This window comes from Onychomys torridus, chromosome 10 (assembly GCF_903995425.1).
Source record: "Onychomys torridus chromosome 10, mOncTor1.1, whole genome shotgun sequence".
NCBI classification, from domain to species: Eukaryota; Metazoa; Chordata; class Mammalia; order Rodentia; family Cricetidae; genus Onychomys; species Onychomys torridus.
The window spans coordinates 19,261,482-19,282,601 of NC_050452.1; the positions used below are offsets into that span (position 1 = coordinate 19,261,482).

At 46.0% G+C, this 21,120-nt stretch overlaps 1 protein-coding gene across 5 annotated transcripts in view; it reads right to left on the reverse strand.

Moving 5' to 3' along the window:
* Positions 1–19,942, reverse strand: part of Vwc2 (von Willebrand factor C domain containing 2) — a 171,113-nt gene extending 151,171 nt beyond the window's left edge. For 3 of the 5 annotated variants that reach the window (XR_004946053.1, XR_004946054.1, XM_036200965.1), the window contains exons 1-2: positions 19,403–19,942; positions 17,339–18,134 (exon numbers count right to left, since the gene is read on the reverse strand). Coding sequence is in view for 3 of the 5 variants with exons in the window: in XM_036200965.1 (XP_036056858.1) it covers positions 17,339–18,031 (693 nt within the window). In the remaining 2 variants the exon portion in view is untranslated. Of the gene's footprint in view, positions 1–17,338; positions 18,135–18,773; positions 19,364–19,402 lie in introns of those variants that run through there. The other 2 variants (XM_036200967.1, XM_036200966.1) reach the window with 2 other exon arrangements.
* Positions 19,943–21,120: the final 1,178 nt, after the last annotated feature.

Consider the following 21,120-nt stretch of genomic DNA (forward strand, 5'->3'; position numbering starts at 1 on the left):
GGGAAGTATGAATTAATAGGCTTCAGCTTAGCTCTTTCTCCACCAAAACTTCTATTCACAAAATAAAGCCCCAATTCACCATTTATTTGATTAGTTTATCCATTTGTCTTCCCAAACTCCAAAGTGTTCATTCTGCAATTACACAAAATAAGGTTATCATGAAAACAAAGAGATATACTAAAACTCATTCCCCCTTCTTTCCTAATTATTTCTTCTTTGAAACTATATTTATTTAGATTGCTGACTATGGAGCAGAGGAAACCATATATGGACAAGAAGACAAAGTTTGGGACACAGATCCTTATACAAAGAATACTGCCTCTACCAGGCTGGATAAACATAACTATAATGCAAATACACAATATTAGGTCACAGTCAGCATGTAGAGAGAGAGGGGATACAAACAAACACACCCAAGCATGAGATCTGTGGTGATAGATATCCTCCAATCATGGTCCTTGCACAGTAATACAAAGTCCACCTGGATCTACACTAACCAACCACAATGCATTCAATCCTACTTACCTGCGTTGATGAATTCACAGACTGCATTACAAGGCTCAAAAACAATGCAGCCAACCTCACGTTTGTTTTATTGTTGCTGTGCCTCCATGTCCATTACCACGAACTGAACAACTCCTTGCTGTAGTTTTGGAGGTTGAACTGCAGGGTGGTGCTATTAGGAGGTGATGGACTTCAGGAGGTGAGTCTAGTGGATGGCCTTGGGCCATTTAAGACTTGTGGAACCTCTTCCTCACTCTCATTTACTTTCTGGCCCTGAAGTGAGCAGCTTTGTTCTCTGACCCCTGCTCATGTGATTATGTGATGCCTTATCTTAGCATCATGGGCTGAAATCTCCAAAAGTATAAACTGAAAGAACCTCTCTTGTCCCCCATCCAAATACTGACCAGGCCCAACTCTGCTTAGCTTCTGAGAGCAGGTGAGTTTGGGCACATTTAGGGTGGTATGGCTGAAAACAACCCCCTTTCTCTTTAGAAGTGAATTGCCTTTGGTATTTTGTTATAGTGACAAATACTGAATCACAGAAGAGCAATATTTAGTTCATTTGATTGTTATGGGAGGTGAAATGAATGAAGACACACAAGGCTTAATAAAATGTGGTTGTTGCAATTAACACAATCATGATGGAACTACATCCAGAGGGTGCAAGAAATTCTATAAATCAATTGTGAATTATTTTTACAAATTGAAAGAAGAAACAATCAAAACAAATGGCATGGCAAAGACAGTTAAGATGTATGAAATAATATGCCATCTGATAAAAAAAATCTAGGAAACTCAAACCTAACAAGAACATATTCATGAGCACTGCACTCATACAGTGAGAATGTAGAGGGTATCAGGTTTGGACAAACAAAAATTCTTTCTTTTTCTGGTTTGCAAATGGGAGCTAGGGCTTGGGTTATGCTATCGAGGAGGCAACCAGAGAGCATTAGAAGTGAGAGAAATTCTCCCAGGTTTTTTTCTGCCTCCATCCCATCTCTTTACTGGGCAGTGATCAAGAACACTCTGCAGCTAACTCCAAGGGACTCTCTGAACATGCTCTCCCTGGCTGTCGACTTGCCTACAGTATGAGGGAATTTGGGACCTCCTTTCATAAGCTTGTAAGATCTACCCCATAGACAGGCTCCACAGATGTTCAGACTAGAAAAGCATAGCCACCCCTTGGGTCCACCAGCAAAATGCCTTCCATCTGGGTATACATCCAAGCCCAAGCTGCTGACCTTGTGGCACCAGCTAAGCTGAGGACTAGAACCTTGGCAGTTGATAAAAATAGAACTGAAAGACAGCTGCCTGTTAGTAAGAGACCTGATAAGCCTTGTGTCACAGTAATTGTGAGGAATCCGGGACACAGCAAAAATATAGGAATAATCATGCATGAAACAAATGTGTGACACAGCAAAAATATAGGAATAATCATGCATGAAACAAATGTGTGAATCTCAAAAACACTGTCAGGAACAAAGGAAGTTACAAAAGAACAGATACAGCATCTCATGCACATAAGCACCAACCCCGCCTGCTCGTGCAACAAAAGGTGTGGTTCATGGGCGTGTGCTCGTGGAGAAAATGAGAAAGCCAACATAGGAGGCTAATTTACCTATCTCCTTGTGGCAGTGAAGGGAGAGGAAGGACCAAGAAAGGATGGGGAAGGAGGTTTATCTGTATCCTTTCATCTCACTAGAAAATGGGGATCAGAAACACATATAGTAAAATACAGCACATGAGAGTAGCATATGGTGCCTACATCTACCCATTGCTTATGCCTGTTGGTTATGTTTTATATGTGATCTTTTAAAAATACATCTTTTAATGTTAAAATATAAAAATACATTTACTTTATACTTAATGTATGCTAGGAAATACCCTCATCACTCCTATCAGTAACCAGTTGGTGCTGGCTGTATTTCTCTGGGCTGCATCACTTCTACTAGGTGCAAACACAGTGGTGGGAGTGTTATGGCATCTCATGCTGCTCTGCTGGGCCCCATCAGTGGGTCTGCCTGACCTTTACCACAGGGGACCGCATTAAGGATGATCCATGAACTGGGCAGATGGAGCACATCTGTTATGTCAGTACTCAGAAAACGGAAACAGGATAACTACAGGTTCCAAGCTAGCCTGGGCTATAGGGCAAGACCCAGTTTCAAATCAAACATGAAAACAAGCAAATAATGATGCCACAGATCTCTAGGAGTGGGAATGACGCTGACACTTAGGTCCAGCATGCATAAGGCTCTTCTGGGCCCTGGCATCCCTGTCCCAGATGATTGCCACAGGCAGAAGAATCCCATGTACTCATGCCTCTGAAACAAGAGGAAAAGGTCTTGCAGTCACCCATACGTCAGCCTCCTGCAGATGGCCAAGGAGAAATTCAAAGCTGAATGTGGTGATGGGGAGGTCTCTAGCCACAAAGATGAAAATTTTTCCAGCTTTCCCCAAGCAAGAACAAGGAAGGGTCAGGACGTAAAGTCAAGGACATCGGGTGTTGTTGTTGTTGTTGTTGGTGGTGGTGGGGTGGTGTTTTGTCCACATTGTGACTGCACAGTGATTTAGGAATCGAAACTAAGGCTGGTCACATTTCTTGTCGAACCTCTGTGCTTTCATATGGCAAAGCTGGGAGGAAGAAGGTATCTAATAAACAATCAAGGTCCAATCAGAGCACTACAGTGCCTGACACACACAGATATACACCAAATTATCTCCTTTAGTGTAAGAACACGATTGATAACCAGATATTGAGTCCAAGCCCAGTTCTGCCCAACTGACTGTGCAAACTAGGACTTGTGTATTAGTGCCGCATCTAAAGATGGACATAACCATCACTCACAATACGCTTAGGCACTAATAAATATAAATTGCTATGGGATGTAGACTACAGTTAGAGAAGGCTAGTGTTGTGTTCTCTCACTATTCATATGGGATTTTTCTTTAATCACAGTGACCCAAATCTACAACACTTAAGTCCTTTCTATAAAATGGAGTCATATTTTCATGAAGCTATGTACATCCTTCTGCACATTTAAACTGATCTCTAGGTGACTGATAATACCTACTTGTATCAAATTTTCTATAAATAGTTGTCTGACTATATTATTTAGGATACAATAACAAGAAATTTAGGTGCAAATCTTTTAAGTATTTTCAGTCCACACTAGATTGCACTCACAATGCTAAGCCTGTACATAGATTGCTGGGTAAACTCTGAAATGTTGCCCAGCCCAGGTTTTCTTCTCACTAGTCCATCCAAGTTTGTATTTTCATAGAGAGTCCAAAAACTTAGTTTTCCAAAGAGTAAAACCATCCAGAACCACTAATAACCACTAACAGGTGCTTCTGCTTAATTTGTAGATGTTACTAGGGAGAGACTTTCCAGAAAGGAAGTGATCATTTGCAGGGTGTCAGAACACATCACAAGAAGCCTAATCATTTTTAGTGTTGGAAATAAGGACCCGAGGGATGGAGAACAGTTAAGATTCTAGCTTGAGTCCATTGGGAGCTGGTGGAAGGGGAAGTTAGAAGTGGCCTAGGATTGGGGTAGGGTGGTCTCTGAGAACTGGGAGCCAGCATTCACTAGCCTGGATGGATTTGGAAGACTCCAGATGCTTCTGAGAGAAAGCTGGCCTCCACTATAGTATGGAAACTCACAAGTATAGGAGTCACTCAAGTATTTGGGCACAGAACAGGCACCTAGGATACAGGACATAGCAGGGACCTCTGGTGATCGGGGGTCCCAAAGGAGCTGGAAAAGACAGCTGTCAAGAGTAAAGCCTCTAACACCATCGGGAGCTGCAAAGAGGCAGACAGATATTCACGGACATGGGAACTAAGATGCCGCTCCCAAGAAAACACAGGACCTTCAGCACCTCATATAGTTGGCTGGATTCTGCAAAAAGAAATCAGGTGGCAAGGATAAGGTACCCTTCTCAACAACCTGATGCTGCAGGAGTCTTTCCTCTGTGTAGTAAATGAAATCTGGCCCTGTTGTTATGGGGAAAACTAATGGATCATTGAGTAATTACTGACAGTAGTGGGATTTCTGAGAACTTCAAAGACCAGAACATTCTAATAGAAGTTCAAGCAAAAACTAATAAGGACAATTATTTCCAACCATCTTCTGTTTTAAGGAGTTACAAGCTAAAAGGAGTGCTCCTAGACTAAAGCAATCTTCCAGCTCTCACATGGGAATTTGGTCAGTTCCTTCTGTCCCTGCTGTTCAGTTGTCCTGATGAGCTCAGACTCCAAGCAAGTTGCTAGAGGCAAGAAGGAGAAGCAGAGGGCTTTCCCTGCTGGCTCTGGAGGACTCACAGTGCCTCAAAAATCACTGTCACAGTTTTGTCACCAGGTGGCGAAAGTGTCCTTTTCAGAGACTCAACCTATCAAAACTGTCCAGTTCACTCTGGGCATGAGCAAGTGCTCTTGTGTGACTATCTCATTAACTTCTGGTAAGCTAGAACTGCATTATTCAGAGTTGGGGCAAAAATCGGAAGTGATATCCTTGATTTGGCTTTGACAGAGTGAAGAAAATACACCCAGAGTTCTGGTCAAATGTCTAACTCAGAACTCAGGTCTGGTCTATAGATAAAAACCTTCACTTCCATGGAATCAGAGCATATGCACACACACACACACACACACACACACACACACACACACACACACACCCCTTGACTATAATCAAATCACCCTAGCTACTCTGCTGGATGTCTTACTACCTGTAGGATACATCTGGAATGGACTCACAGTCTCCTTTTCATCGGCTCTACTCTGCTTCCACATTCTCTTCCTGATATTGACTTATTAAACTATTCACCCCCCTTCCCCCCCCCCCCCAATCTGGCTGGGAGCAGCAGTCTATGAGTCATAGGGTGGTTCCCACGGTCATAGAAATGCTGGTAGCTCCCCCGCCCCCCGTTTTCTGATGGATGGTGGTCTAACAGGGCTAACACAGGCATGCTCTGCTCCCTCTTGGTGCTTCTGTCTCCTTTCCATGGGAAGGTGATCTTTCCAAATTGGAATGAGATAGCTCTTCATCCCTCCTTCCCCTCAAAGCCCAGCAGCAGCAGCAGACAGCCACAGGGCATTGCGCTTGGCTGCCTGTCCTCTTCAGAGAAGACATGTTTGTCATTCCTTGTCCCCATGCTCTGTCAGGGAATGAATTTGCACACAAAGGGACTTAATTAACAACTGTCTCCAGAAGCTGTCAGTGTCTGAGAGTCTGGAAGAAACAAAACTCCACGGACCATACTGTAAATTCACAGAGCAGCCCGGGGACAGGGGTGAAGTGGTACAGCATTCTTCTTAAGCACCAACCAGTAACTCGGTAAGATTCTCATCTGTCAAAGTCTTTCAAATCCTTGTTGTTCCCTCTGATTATTGCAGATCCTACAGGAATCTGCTAGGGCAGTTCGGAGTAGAAAGTGCCAGTGGTGTTCACATGGCATGTTTATTTAACTTAGAGGAACAGAAAAAAGCCAGACAGCTTCCCCTGCTGACAGTTCAGACATGGTGCCTGCAGACGGACAGATAAACACTGAGTATGGACACATAGATAGAAACTATGCCACTTTCAGCACACCCCTACCCACCATTGGCAAGAGCAGCCCCCCTTTGATAGCCTTGCCTACTCTCTGGCCATGGCAAAGAACAGGTGGATGAGTTTTTTTCAATGAACATCAAGGTATCACCCCATTCTCCCTCAAATATGGCCAGCATCTGGGCTCTGCAAAACCTAGGGAGGCTCCTGGCACAACCTGAGCAAGTGTTTTTGCTAACTGCCAGGACCAACACAGGAAAACTTTGCTTCCCAGAGTGCCAAAGGCCACAGGGCTGTATATAGGCAGTCAGACTCAGAGCCCCCAGCCACCTACCTTGGGGACCCTAGATGATATTGAGATTCTTGTGAAATAATAATAGTTAATTTGCTCATTCACAGATTCCTAAATTAAGTTCTTAAGTGATACGTACATGGTCAACTACTTAGAGCCCACTTTTGTGAAAGAAGCCCTTCTTAAAACTTTCACTAAAAGCTAAACCACCTTTTTCTTCTAAACTAACTAACTAACTAACTAACTAACTAACTAACTAACCAAAAAACCTGGAAGATCCAAACTCTTAAGTAATCCTCAGGAGAATGAAGCAGAGGGTGTACTATTCACTGACTATATGAAGGACTAAAACCAACTATCGTCCACGGAGTAGGGTGTGAAAAGACCTGTGAACTGATCCCCACTGTAGGGAACATAAATTCAATTCAGGGATCATTCAGATAGGAAAATGAAGCCGTGACCTAGGTGAACGCAGATGGGCTCTGTAGCCAAGTGAAAAAACTTTCATGCACTGAAACCGACATGCATATATCTTCACACACACACACACACACACACACACACACACACACACACACCACAGTCCCATTCTTCCTTTTCATATTCTTACCATGAGAGGGCATCTGAGATGGCAAACAGTGGTCGACATGTTTGATAATGATGACAATGCACAAATATATGTTCCTTTGGCTTTGACTAGAGCTGGCAGGGCCATGGCAACAGGGATCACACCCACATCTCTAAGGTGGCCGGCTCTTCTGGAAACCAGTGTGACCACTAGCAGTCCCACTGTCATGTTAAAGTCCGTCCAAGTGTGTCAGCTGTCAATTACTGAGTGCTAGAGCTCAAAGCCAGCTCACTGTCTGCACTGCTAGCTCCCTTCTGCTGTCTTTTCCCTCTGACCCAAGCAAGTCCCCTTCGGTGCCACTCACACACATGTAAATAGAGTATCAGCAGTGTTTCCAGGTCACCCAGCCATTTTGTCAGAAGTTTTCACCTCTATGCAAAGGAGTCTACAGGACTTACCCACAAAGGGACCTACTTTTGCAAGCAGACATACAGGAACCAATATCCCTCCGAACTAACCATTAAAGCATATCCCTCCTCCTTCCCTATTACCCAGGGGCAAGATGAACTTATTTTCTTGGCTTCCTGGAGAGGCCTGGAGCCCAGAAGCTCTGCCAACAGCCAGAAGCTGTCCAAGCTGAGACGTGAGAGCACAGTTTATCCCTCAGGCCACTCGCCTGTCTTCCTCCAGCTAGAGGAAGGAACAGCCCTGTCAGAATCCCTTTTGTTTTCAACTCACCCACATTACATTTCTGTATGCTCAAAATAGCTAGGTACCAACAGGTAAGTACAACAGTGTTCAGGGCAGTACTGCTTCACACGAGAAGGTATGTGTCTCACTGGCTACATCCAAGGAAACTAAAGACAGCTCTTCTACTATTTGAAGGAGGAAAGGCTGTGTCTCCAAAGTGGTCACAACTCCTGACACACCAAAAGTAATTAATGAGAACAGTCACTAAAAAATACTGAGAAATCTTTGTAAAACGTACCCCAAATTTGAAAGTAAGATTAAGGGGGTGTGGTGAAAGCCGGGCATGTGGAGTATCTGTATGGTTGGATACATTGTTTCAGAAATGCCCAGGGTGTGGCAGGTATGGAGAACAAACTAAGGAAGATTATTTTGAAGCACTCTGATCTTTATTACAGAAAGGACATAAAAGCCATTCATGATCAAGGGAGCCTAGTGGTGTCTGCCATGGGTGGCTTTGTCAGCAGAGGGGCCTTTGAATGTGTCCACCTATTTCCTGATCTGGCCTAAAGCTGAGACTGACCCCTGGATCTCCTTCCTGAGAACACTTGAAAGTTGGACTTAAAGGGTTTTCCTATTTAAATTTCCCAATTCAAACTCCAGGGCTAAGAAATGAACCCAGGTATAGGTGTATCTGCTCCCTCTGGCTCCTCCCACTAGGGAGGCAGGCATTGTGCAGGATCTAACACCATGCACCAATGGAGTGGCTTGTCCAGCTGTTCTGCACACAGTAGGCTTCTAATCTAGCTTCTACCATCTGATGCCAGAAACATCATTCAAACCTCTGGCAGGTGTAGGCCATTTTGCCCAGCTTGTTATTACTTGAAGCTACATTATTAGGCGGCTTCCTGAACAACAGTGGTACTGGATACATTGACCAGGTTAACACTTGCTTCTCCTGTTTATTCTGCCTCTGTTGCACAGTCCTTAGTTACCAGGTCAGTTTGCCTTTGGCAGCTTGGAATACAATATCTTCTCTGGCTGCTGCTGCTGCTGCTCCTGCTGCTGCACATCTTTCTTCTGTCCCTGGGCTCACTAGTTTCAGAATGGCATAAATGTAGACACGTTTTATTTATCCTTGCTTATATTTGCTGGTTTTTCTGAACCAGAAAAGCCGTGTGTGCTACAACGACAAAGTCTTGGAATGGTCTCCTGATTTCTCCCACGGTCTACAGTCTAGGAATAAATCACTAGACCTTATTTCTCCTCTCTGCAGTAGAATGGCTCAATCCTTTATTCTAGCCACATGTCTGCTTTTTCAGACTTCTTTGCTGACTCACCAAATTAACTCTTAATTAGTGTCTAGTCTTGTATTAGCTAATTTTCTTGTTACTGACACAAAACAATGGACAAAAGCAACTTAAAGAAGGCTTGTTTTGAGGTATAGAATATATAGTATACCATGGCAGGGAAGTCAAGGTGTTGGGTTGTCAGAGGGATGGTACATTGCATCCTTAGTTGAGAGTTTGGAAAGAGATGACTCTGGTATTAAGTTTGATTTCTCCCCTTTTCCTTTAGGCAGTCAGAGTCCTTATTCCATTGCATGGCACAACCCACAGTCCGGGTGGGATTTTCCTCCTCTGGAAGCCTCTCATTGACATGCCAGAAAGTATATCTCTTAGGGGATTCTAAACCTAGTCAATTTAACTATGAAGATTAACCTTCTGCTAAACCCACCCACTGCTGGACATGAATTCCTATTTTGGCATTACTTCATTAATGCAGGTAACACTTGATTCTTTGATTTTTTTTTAACATGACAAGTATTTGGAATACATTTCTATCTCTTACCCAGATGTTTAGTATCAGCATTTATTTTTTGATTCATATTAAATGTATTCATTCCTCATTTAAGAATCTCAGAAAGGCTCAACAGCTTTGCCTCTGACTGACTTGCATAGAAGTCTCATTCTTCCCTAATTAAGCTTTTATTTGGAGACCACTCACATTGTTTGGAATGCTCTTTGTGGTGGTTTTAGTGCCCTCTGTGCATGGCACGTTTCCTTTGTGTGCACTTGCTTAGGTTAGGTATCTTTGGTCTCTTTTCAAGCAATTCACTGGAGGAAAGCAGAAAAGCTTGTGTTTTTCACACCTCTTGGGGAAGAATGAACTCAATTCCACATCTGTAAGAGGGTATGAGAGCAGAAACTAGAACTTCACAAAGAATCCCCAAGTCTCTGCCTCCTCTGAGCAGTGCTAAGGCGCTTTGAGGGACAGACCCTGGCTTTATGAGGCTAATATTAATCTAATTCCCTCCATGCCAACATAGACTCATGAGACTGGCCCAATAAGAAATAACAAGAGCCAGCAGAGACTTCCAGAGAGCCACCATGTCAAGGCAGACTTTGCTGTGTGGATTATAATTTCCACCTTTAGGATCAATGTTTTTTACTTTCTTACCATTTCAGCTATGCTTTTCAAAATATGCTCCTTTGGTTGGGTCTTTGATGTCCCTTTTAACCTATACATTAAAGGCTCAGTTCTGAAATGGTACTATTGGGAGGTAGTGGAAGCTCAGATTGATAGAGTCTACAGATAGATCCATAGCCTCCAAGAGGATACCCTTGAAGGGGATTGTAGAACCTTGGCCAATCTTCTCTCTTTGATTCTCAACCTTGATATACCTGGTTCTGCTCTACCATGTACTCCCAATAGGATGTACATAGCCTCTCACCATTGGCCAAAAACAAAAGGGCCAACCAAGCATGGATTGTAACTGCGAGTCATATTCCAAAACTGTGTATCAAAAACCTCTTGTTTTCTTACTTTAATAGAATACTGACAAACATGAATATGTTTTACATCTTATCCAGGATTTATTACATTTTTAGCCATCTTCCATATTGCCATGAAAGGAATGGCCTCCTTGTGTTTAATGCAGCATCGTTCTGTAATAACTGGAAATGCATCCACAGAACATTTTAAATTTTGGTCTTCATGCTTTGCTACTGTCCTAGGGATTCTGAGAGAACTCACAAGGCCACAGGCAGATGCCTGACATCATCCCTTTCTGCAGTTTCGAAAGGCAGCCCATGTCCTGGCTGCACCCCAGTGCCTGACAGAAATAGAATGAGAAGAGAGATCCAGCTGGCAGGATCTCAGCCTGGGAACACATGAGCAGCAAGGATGGTCAGAAAAGTACTGTGAGGGATGGTCACTGAGCATACAGGCATGGTTGACAGTCTACCCTTTGTTAGCTGGTGGTGGCTATATTTGAACTGCTTTTTCTGTCCCTTAGGACCTCTTCCCTGAAGCCTCCTCTCATTTAAAAATAAGCCATCAGCAATAATTGACTTTGTTATTACTAACACTGAGTAATAACAAGCAAGAGTGGCTGTTACCTATCTACTCCATGGCTGTTACCTATCTACTCTGTGCTCCCTAATAGGGCCCTCCAGACATGTCATACCACAGTGACCCTGCTTGTCAACTAGAGGGACTCATTTGCTTCTCATTGTATGTCTAAGATCTATCCCAGTATCTGACACACACATGGTAGTCACAATATTTTGAGGAAGTAAATGCAAGGGTTGGTTTTATGTTGGAATATATCAAACATGGAGATTTTATCTGAATAAAAATGCTTAAAACACAGCTCCACAAGTCAGCCCTGCATGATTAGGGTATGTTCAGGTGAAGGCCCAGGGAGATCTAAGCCACATTATGGCTTAGCCCCACTCAAATCTTTCCAGGAGAACTCATCTGAGCATCCACATAGGTGTTGAGAGTAGGATTTTCCTCATGTCTTTTCAGAGCTTTGAAAAATACAAACTGTTCTCAGTTACCTCATTCCTTCTGATGGTAAGGGATGTTCAGGGTATTGCACACTTAACCTGCCAGCAAATAAGACAGCCTTAAATGTCCCAGGATGCAGGATGTAGCGGAAAGAGACTCACACCATCATGTCCACTCTCTACAGACTCTGTGCCCACAAATGAAGAGAGTGTGACCTAATGGCCAGGGATCTGAGGACTCCAGAACTCCTTCAGGGGACAATTGGCTATAAGGCATTGAATAAGGTGCCCATCTCCTAGGGTGAAACTTCAGGACAAGAGTCTATATAAACGACAGCTGCTAAGTGGAGAGGGGGCCATGTGAGGGAGCAAATGGCTTCCTAAGGCACAGTGGTGCAAAGTCTGGCCCTCCACAGCTGCCATCTAAGAAACATCCTATTTTTAGGAACTAACATCTGCATGTTGACATGAACCTTTCACTTGTTCAATATTGGCACTAGATAAACAAATGTCATAGACTTGAGCTAACCATTGGGAAACCTCCAGCTGCATTTGATTGGGCCTCCGTTGGGTATGGTCTTCTCCAAGGTTCTGCCTACATCTTGAGACCTAATGTTCTGTTATTGAATCATTGCCCTTTGCTCTTTTGGAAAGCCTAGAACTAAATGTTTTTATTTCATTACACTCAATCATTCATCATTTTAAATATATAGATATGTGATCTTGAGTCTCAAATGTCATAAATTTACATAAACAAATGTTTAGGTAAATGGATCCAATTATTTATTAGGCATAAATGTCATTCAGGTGCCCAAGTTTGTGTAAATGTTATTTTGTACAGGTAGGTAGATCTAAATGCCATTCTTACTACCACAATCAAAATGCTACATGCTCAGTGACAGTAGATAGTAATAGCATTGCTTTTGGCTAAGCAATATCAGCCAACAGAATATAAACACCATTCGACTGAAAATATGATTGATTTTGTTTCACTGGCACTTATCCAATATTGCAACAGACATCTATTTAGACAGAAGTTTTGGTTCCAATTTTCATGTAAAAATATTCTTCTCATTGATGAAATTCTAGAAATGAGAATTTTGTGATACAGTTAATAGCAAGCCAAACAATTATTCAGAGAGAGAGAGAGAGAGAGAGAGAGAGAGAGAGAGAGAGAGAGAGCCCTTGCTTTAAGTCAGTAGTTCCCATACAATTTGCCTGCAGAAACCCCACAGTTCTTGAGCATTGACAGACGGTCCATCAAGCAATTTCTACTAATAATTCATATTTTCTTTTCCAAATACATAGTGATTGCCAGTTGAGCTTCTGATTGCTGTGATAACAGTGCTGACACCTTGAACTGATACTATCCAGCCAGAAGCAAAGAAACATGAAGTGTTAGCTATCCAATACAGCCTTACTTCAGAGAGCCCCATGAGTTCCACCAGCTTGAATAAAACACTGAATATGACTATAGATTCCCACTGAGACCTTTATGAATCCCCCAGAACCAGAATTCCCACAATGGGAAGAATTTTGTATAGATCCAAATAAAATTATTTCTTGTTAATAGATTTCAAACTCAGTTCACTTCTTCTCTAATGCTAATCATGATGGGGAACAGGTTTAAGACTCAACAGAGCAGCAGAGTCACCTTCTAGCTATCTGTGACTTGAGAGTGCAGCCACAGAAGCAACATGAAAACTCCAAAAGTGGCACTGGCACAATGGAACTGACATAATTACATGGGTTAAGCTGATATTTCTGGGCCTGGAGTTATTATTATTTTTCCCCGTGTCTTCTTTATAAACACCCTTTTCCTTTCTACCTGTAAATATGTCCCTCTCTACTCCACTTGTCTTATTTGTCCCTTAGTCTCATTACCACAAGGTCCACTCTGGTCACTGGCACTTTGCTACAGACCAAACTGTATCCTGACTTTATGGTCAAGTCCCAACAATTATACCTAATAATTTGAATGAATATGGAGATCTAGCCTTTGAGAGAGGAAACTGTGTTAAAATGAGATCATGGGAATGACAATCCAACAGTATTCTGGCAAGAAATTTGGGGCTGGGGGTTCGGCTTAGGGTGTTTATCTATCATGTGGAAAACCACTGGTTCAATCCCCACAACAGCAAGCATGGCCACTAAGGAAGAAAGAAAAAAGGAAAAAGAAAAAGAAACTTTGAACATCAATGTCCAGAAGAAAGAGCAATAAATACACAGAGAGGACTGCCCCTTACAAGCTAAGGATAACAGCCTAGGTGGAATCAACCCTATGGAAACCCTGATCTCAAACTTCTAGCCTTCAAGACCATGAGGCAATGAATGCATTTCTATGTCTTAAGGCACCATGGTTTTTTTTTTTTTCATTCTTTTGTTTTGTTTTTAATTTGGTGCTTGTTATGGCAACCCTAGCCAACTAATATTTCTAGGAAGCACAAAGCAGATGGAACTTGTTCTAATCTTGGCTATCTGCTGCTGCCATAAAAGAACAAGACATTTGAAATATAGTCAAGAGGCAATTGGAAAACATTCTACTACTAACCCCACCCTCTCTTTTCAGGAATACAAATGGGATTCCAGACACCTGGAGGAGTGAGGCCATCATTCTTGTCACCACTGTCACCTTTGTGGTATTTTGTTGACTAGTAAAATCTTCTACAGATATGGAGCCACAAATAGCAGGGGTTTTGATAAGGGTTAAAGTATCCAGAAAGGCAATAAAAGGCAGGGGTGAGATTCTGTAGAAGGGGTGGGTAACATGCGCCCAAGAAAGGGAAGCATAGGAACCAAGGAGACGCGGATGGCTTAGGAGCCAAATGCCCCACACACCACAGGCACCTGCTGGGAGCTGGCAGCCTAAGAGTTTCATCTGCTGCTCACTTCAAATATTCACTAGGTAGGGCTAGCAATTCCTCTGTCAGAAAGCAGAGGCCAGCCTGTTGTAGGGCTCTGCATCTCTTCAGGAAAGCAAGACTTTCTCCCCATAACTATCTCTAGCTCACAGCTCTGAACACTAGTCTACTATATCCTATAATAGACTGATGGACAGATAATGTCTCTCTCTGAATACTCAGAGCAGGTATGTGAACATTTGCAAAGTAAACATCCATCACTGCCACCCACAAACTCCATGGACCAGAAGCTGACTGCACTCTTCAATGTGGATCCTTTGCAGGATCCCCCACCTAAGTGGAAGGTCCTTGTGTAATGTTGAAAAGCAACAGCCACAGGCATACATGACTTCTATCAGCCATACCAAAGCAGATAAGTGACTAGAAACTTACTTGATATCAATAGTAAGGAGCACGCATGGCATCATAGAATAAGACGACATAAGAGAAAGCACACAGTTAAAACTATGACACTTAGCAATATCCCAACATGTGACATCCTAGCATGTGTAAAGACTGACTGAAAGTTAAGAATGAAAAGTCAGGCTGGAGATGGCTCAGTCAGTTTTCTGTGCAAGTAAGAGGACCAGAGTTTGGATTCCCAGCACCCACATAAAAGCCTGGTGCTGTGGCATACCTTGGTAACCCTCATGCTTTGGGCAGAGGGAAAGGATGGAGTCAGAGGGTCTCTAGAGGTGGCCAATCGGTCTAACTAAATCAGTAAGCTTCAGGGTCAGTGAGAGATCCTTTCTTAATAGCAAGCTGGAAACCGACTGAGACAGATACTGCACATTGACCTCTGGGTGTCTATGCATGTACACACACACACACACACACACACACACACACACACACACACACACACACACACACACACACAGAGAGAGAGAGAGAGAGAGAGAGAGAGAGAGAGAGAGAGAGACAGAGAGAGACAGAGAGAGACAGAGACAGAGAGACAGACAGAGACAGAGAGTATGAAAAGTCATTTGAAGAAGGAAGATGTGAATACTCTAGTACTTCCTAGTCACTATTGGCCCTTCCTCCAGAATTTGAAAACACATCCTCTCTATCCAGTACCAGTTTTTGCGGGCAGAAATCAAACAGGAGGTTGCCCTCCACTAAAAGGAAAAGACAGCTCCCTTGTTTCTAGTACTTGGCAATGAATTATGAAAACAGAAGTTTGAGTTCTCCTGTATCTGTGATTTCAGGTGCAGGGATGGCTCCTCTGGGAAGTGTTTCAGCTCTCTATATTCTGGTAAAATCATTCCTCAGCTCGCCTCACAAAGCTCTTCTAAAGTGCCTTGGAACTCTATAAACGGAACAGGCAACAAATGTTATTAATTTAAAAACAACTGTTTGTCTTCAATTTTATAAGACCCTGATTATCTTATGAACCCAAACCACTTAAGAGAATTGTGCTGGGAATCCAAAACGTCTGGAGAGCTGTCTGGCAGCATCCCCGGGGCACAGGAGGCATTTTTGAGGATAGTGTTCTTGACTCTAACATATCTCCTGAGTTTGGGTCTATGGAATTTACATCAAAGTTCTTTCTCCAAAGGACTGAAGCCAAAGAATGAGGTACATCTGAAGCTATATCCTGGCCGTGAACCTTGGGGATAGTAGATCCCTCATCTCACAGGGAACAAAAATAAAATTCTAATGGGGCACATGTATGCCTTGAGCAGCAGCCAAGTCCAAAAGGAAAGCCATGTTTCCCAACTAAATCACAAAGCTGGTTCCACAGTTTACGCACTATCTGTAGATGAGTTCTTCCTGGCTTTGCACTTCACTCTGCTCCCCATGCTGGAATCCACTCCGGTACCTTTTACCCATGGAGTCTAGGAGTCCACAAATTTACAGGGGATTCCCAATTCCGAAAGGCTTCCTTCCTGTTTTCCAACCCCAGCTTTAGGATTGGCAGCTTCAGGATGCCCTCTGCTGGCCGGGAGGGGGAATACCTTGGGCATGTTATGTCAAGGGTCAGGGCCCCACAAACCATAAGTGGAAGCCCACGTTGGGGTGTTTACAAATGCAGACAGAGGTTTTTCAAAGGTTCCTAACCCAGAGGCAGACAGTGCACCTTGCACCACGCCCAGCGCATGCAAGCATGGCATAATCCTAATGCAAACCTAAATCCCAGTAGTCCCAGGCTAGAGTTCAAGTGGAGCCTAAGGCTTGAAGCATAAGCTAGAGAGTAGAATTGCTTATTTTGGCACAAGAATTTGCTCGTTGTGAGCTTCCCTGCCATCAGCTCGTGATTTATATATTCTCTGTCTCAGTTTCTTCTTCTCCTCCATGCAACAGAGATAAATAATCCATCTCCTAGTTGGATACATAGTCCCACTAAATCAGTGCACGTGAGAATCTTAGCCTGGAACCCAATACAGAGGATCAAGAGAAATAGAATTCTTTGTATTCCTCTTAGATTAAAACACTTTTAACCAGAAACTGGGCTTTTCAGTGTTGCTTTCCACCATGTTCTGTCAACTAGTAAGCAAAATTATATATATATATATATATATATATATATATATATATATATGACATGTACTTGTTAGTCTGACCACCAGATCTGAGGAATGGCTTATGTATATAAGTGGTCTTTCTTAATTAGGCAATTACTAAAGACTATGTCCCGAGTGGCAGGGTAAATTACGCTGTGTTTGAAAACAGGTTGAGCACTTCACTTCTAAATTAGAAGCAATGAATTGGTGTTGAAAGCACAGCCAATGGCCCGCAGCTGTTCCCTTGGTGCCAAGGCTTCTGTCTAATGAAACCCCTTTACAGCAAATACCACATCGATCAATAGGGACCGGCCACACTGGTCTTATAAGGACTACCCTAGGACTGAAAAGACTGCATGTCAAAAAAAAAAAAAAAAAAAAAAAATGGTGCTCAAACCACGCTCCCCACCTCAGAGAACCAGAGAGAGCCTTCCCTTCAAAGTGTGTGTGTGTGGGGGCGGGGGTGTCACAGAACCAAAGCCATTCCATCCCTTCCTGGAAGGTGCCAAGTCGCCTGCAGGCGCTTGCCTCTTACCACGAACTCCTCCAAAGTCTGGTAGGTCTTGCCCCGGAACTCGCAGTAGTTCTTCCTCTCCTTGCACTGCGGACAGCACTGGCTAGTGTCGACGTGGATGCAGCGCGGGTGAAGCCGCGGGCACTCTGGCTGTGCGCAAAGGGGCCCCTCCTCCGTACACAGACACGGGCAGGCTGAGGGACCCGGGGCGAACTTCTCCCCGATCGCATACACGAAGCCACTCTCATCCACGCAGCCCTTGCCGCGGTAGTCTGGGTAAGCGTATTCCTCAGGCAGCTCTGGTGTGGGCACGAGTTCTAGGCTGATCGCTTCTTGGGCGGCGGCCGGGGACTCTTCCTGCGGGGTGTCCCCCCGAGGTCGGACCTGCCAGTCCGCGGCCTTGACACTCCCGCCCTGGGCAGTCCAGGCCTGCTTCTGCTTGCTCCACGCCTCCCGGCTCGCGAGCGCGCGGCTACCCTTACTCTTCCAGTCCCGGGCACTGCTGCCCTCGTCCCTCGCGGCGCGCCCGAGCTCGCTCACCCGCCCGGGGCTGTCCCGAGACGCGTGCTCGCGTTTCTCCTGGCCGGGTTGCTCAGGAGCTTGGGCCAGCTTCTCCAGCGGGATGCTCGGACTGCACAGAGCCACCATCAGGCAGCAGGTGACCAAGAGGGAACTGGAGAGCGCGCCAACTGCCATCGCAGAGGAGCTAGGCATCCCCTACCACGTCCCGGCGGGCGGGCGGGCGGGGAGCGCGGACGATGAGCGAGTCGCATTCACAGCCCGGGGGCGCGCCGCTGCCAGCCGGGAGTCTCCGTCCCTGTGAAGAGAACAGCAGCACAACTGAGCTCCGTGGCCCGCGCGCACCTCGGCCCCGCCGTGGCCCCCACCCGGCCCGGCGCCGCCCGGGCTCCCCCATCGCTCTAGATTAACGAGCTGGACGCCGGGGGCGGGGGCAGCTTGCCCAGTGTCTGTACACTACGGGCTTTTCAGACATCACACATGTGCAGGAATATGTAGCAAGCAGAGTCCAAGAAAAACACCGGCCGCGGAGTCTCTCCTGCAGTGGAGATTAGTGCTGGAGATGGTCACCGGCAGGTTGCGGAGCTCAGAAAATGCAGCAAGTCAGGCGGGTGCCGGCTGCAAGGCTTGCACGCAAAGCTCAAATCCCGGCACCTGGGCTGGCCCTCCCTAAGTCTTGGCCGCATTTCCCGCAGGTTACTAAAAGGAGAATTCCGCAGTGGAGTTGGAGACCGGCAAATGGGCGCACAGATTAAAGAGAAACCCTTCCTCTCTTGCCCAAGGGGTTTGTTCATGGAAAGGGAGCTGGGGAAGAACTGGGGAAAACAAATAAACAAACAAACAAAAAACCCACTGCTACTCCGAAGACCCCACGAGGCATTTGTAACTTCTTAGATGCCTCCTGTCTAGGGAACACATGTCCCCTCTGTTCGCTAACCTGGGCACTACCTGGCCTCTGCCTGGTCGACGGGGTCCGGGTTTCCCGAGGCTTTGCTCCTTTGCTGTTACCCCCCTTTCTGTACCCGGCTCTTCACTAGGCGGTTTGGAGGGTGACGTGAGCCGCTGTCACCGGCAACAGCGATGTCTGGGAATAGCCTTTAACCCGGAGGGGTCTTGGTGATGGAGAAGCGATGCCTGTCCAGGGAGTACCAAGAGGGAAGGTGGGAGGTGCAGGGGTATAGGACTATCTCATTGAAGGGTGGCTTCCAGCCTCTGCGGATCTCAAAGTTTCTGTTGCCCAAAGGAGCCTAGAGCCCCAGACACCGCTGGGCACAGACATGCCAGTCTCTATTTGCCTCGTCCAAGCACCCACCCTCTTGGTGCGCACCAGTGCGCCTGCCCTCTGCCCCAGCCTTCTCTATTAGGACTCTAGTCATGCTGGCCCCTGGCTCACCGCCAACCCCAGTGGACCTCAGCCCAGGGTTAATCGCCCATATTTAAAACTTGGGAGCAGGCAGGGGTCCTCCCCAGCGGCTGGGCCATTGAATAGTTTCCGGAGGTGTCCCGGTGCCCGCGGCATGGACCTCTAACATGCACCCTCACCCCGGCGGACTGGCACCTACATACATGAGCTCAGGACGTGGAAGGGACGCCGGGCTCTAGCAGGCGCGGCCCCGGGGGCTCCAGTGCTCATCCTGGGATTGGCCAGGCACCAAAGCAGGGCGGACCGCCGAGAGCACAGTCCGACCTGCGCGCTCCGCCTGGCGCGTGCACCCGGCTAAGGCATCTGACCCAGCCTGCTCATCCCCCAGCCGGTGGCGGGTAGCCTCGGCCGGGAGTCCTGTCAGTGCCGGCGCCGCCTTCCGCCGCTCATCCCCGGGTCTCGTCCCCGAGTCTCCAGCACGAAGAGCGCCCCAGAGGGACGCCGAAGCCCAGCCTAGCTCTCCCCGCTAGACAGGGAAGGGGTTCCTCCCAACTGAGTCGCGGGGACCGGTGGACAGCCGCTGCGCCCGGGAAGAGAAGAACAGCTCCGAGCGCTTCCCGAGGGCCAATGGGACGCAGGCTGGCTGGGAGCCCGCGCGCCCGCCGCCTGCCTCCTGTCGCAGCTGCCTGGCGCGGGGCTCGCACCCCGCTCCCTCCTCCGCTGCCCACGCTTGCGAGGCGTCGCCACCGAGGCCTGCTCTGCCCTTGGTGGGTGGGAGGCCCCCCCGCCGCTACACGCGCAGCCGTCGCCACCACCGCTCAGCCCACCTGTCAGCCGCTTTCAAGCTTCCTTTCTTGTCACTCACTCTCCTCTGGACCTTTCATCTAGGCTTTTCTTCCTTCTGTTTATTCTTTTCTTCATAACCCTTTCTTCTAATTGGCCCCCTCTGGCTTTGCTCTCTGTGGACGGATTGCTTTTGCTACTGGTAGAAACGTAAACTAAACTGTTGAGTTTGGGATCCTGAGGATGTGTTAACATAGACTGTTGGGAGATTTGTTCCACCTTTACATTCGGCAACCCAGAGGTAGAGAGGAGGTAGAGTAGGAAACTGGCAAAGCCTGCTGCTGCTGTTGCTGCTGTTGACTTGGTCGAATGCTGGAGTGGGAAGCAAGTCTGTTAGCTCCACTCTGGTCTTGAACACAGAATCTGCTGCTTTTCTTGGATAGAGGAACAAAAGCCAGTGGTGTCTGCTCAAATTAATCTCTACAGTCGGGTGTTTAAAGAAATATCCGTTTCCTGGACAGTGGTGACTCGCCATGACCAGGTTGCTCAGATAGCGACACACAACTTCACAAGGTCAAGTCCTTTGCTGGGAGTGAGGACTGCCATAGGATGAATTCCACCCCCCACCCCCCAACTCTATGTAGATGATCAACCGAGGTTTAAACTGGGGACCTGAAAGAACACGGCCTGGAAATTCCCTGGGAGACCCTCCACAAGAGAACGAACTATGCACACTGACAAAAATTTAGGGAGTCTCCAGGCTCAGGATGACCTCATCCTTCCTACTTCTGCTGCAGCCAATGCCCTTGTCGCCTTCAGGGAAAAGAATAGCTATCTTTGCGTGTGGGCTGCTGCCTTACCTTCCCTGCCCCATCTCTGGTACTCATAAACCATAACTTCTGGGGCTGTATGATGCCTCTACTACAAATACCAGCAAAGGCTGCCATGAGAATGGGCTGGAGATGTGACCACTTCTAATGAGGGAAGTCCTCTATGGAGTACCCAGAGACAGCATTGAATGCTTGCTAGAATCAAGGCTGTTATTGCTAACTGCTCTACTCGTGAAATAGCCCAAGTGCTTTGTTTTATCAAGAGTTCTCCCACTGTCCCCCAATTTGGTTACAGGTGGAAATTCTGC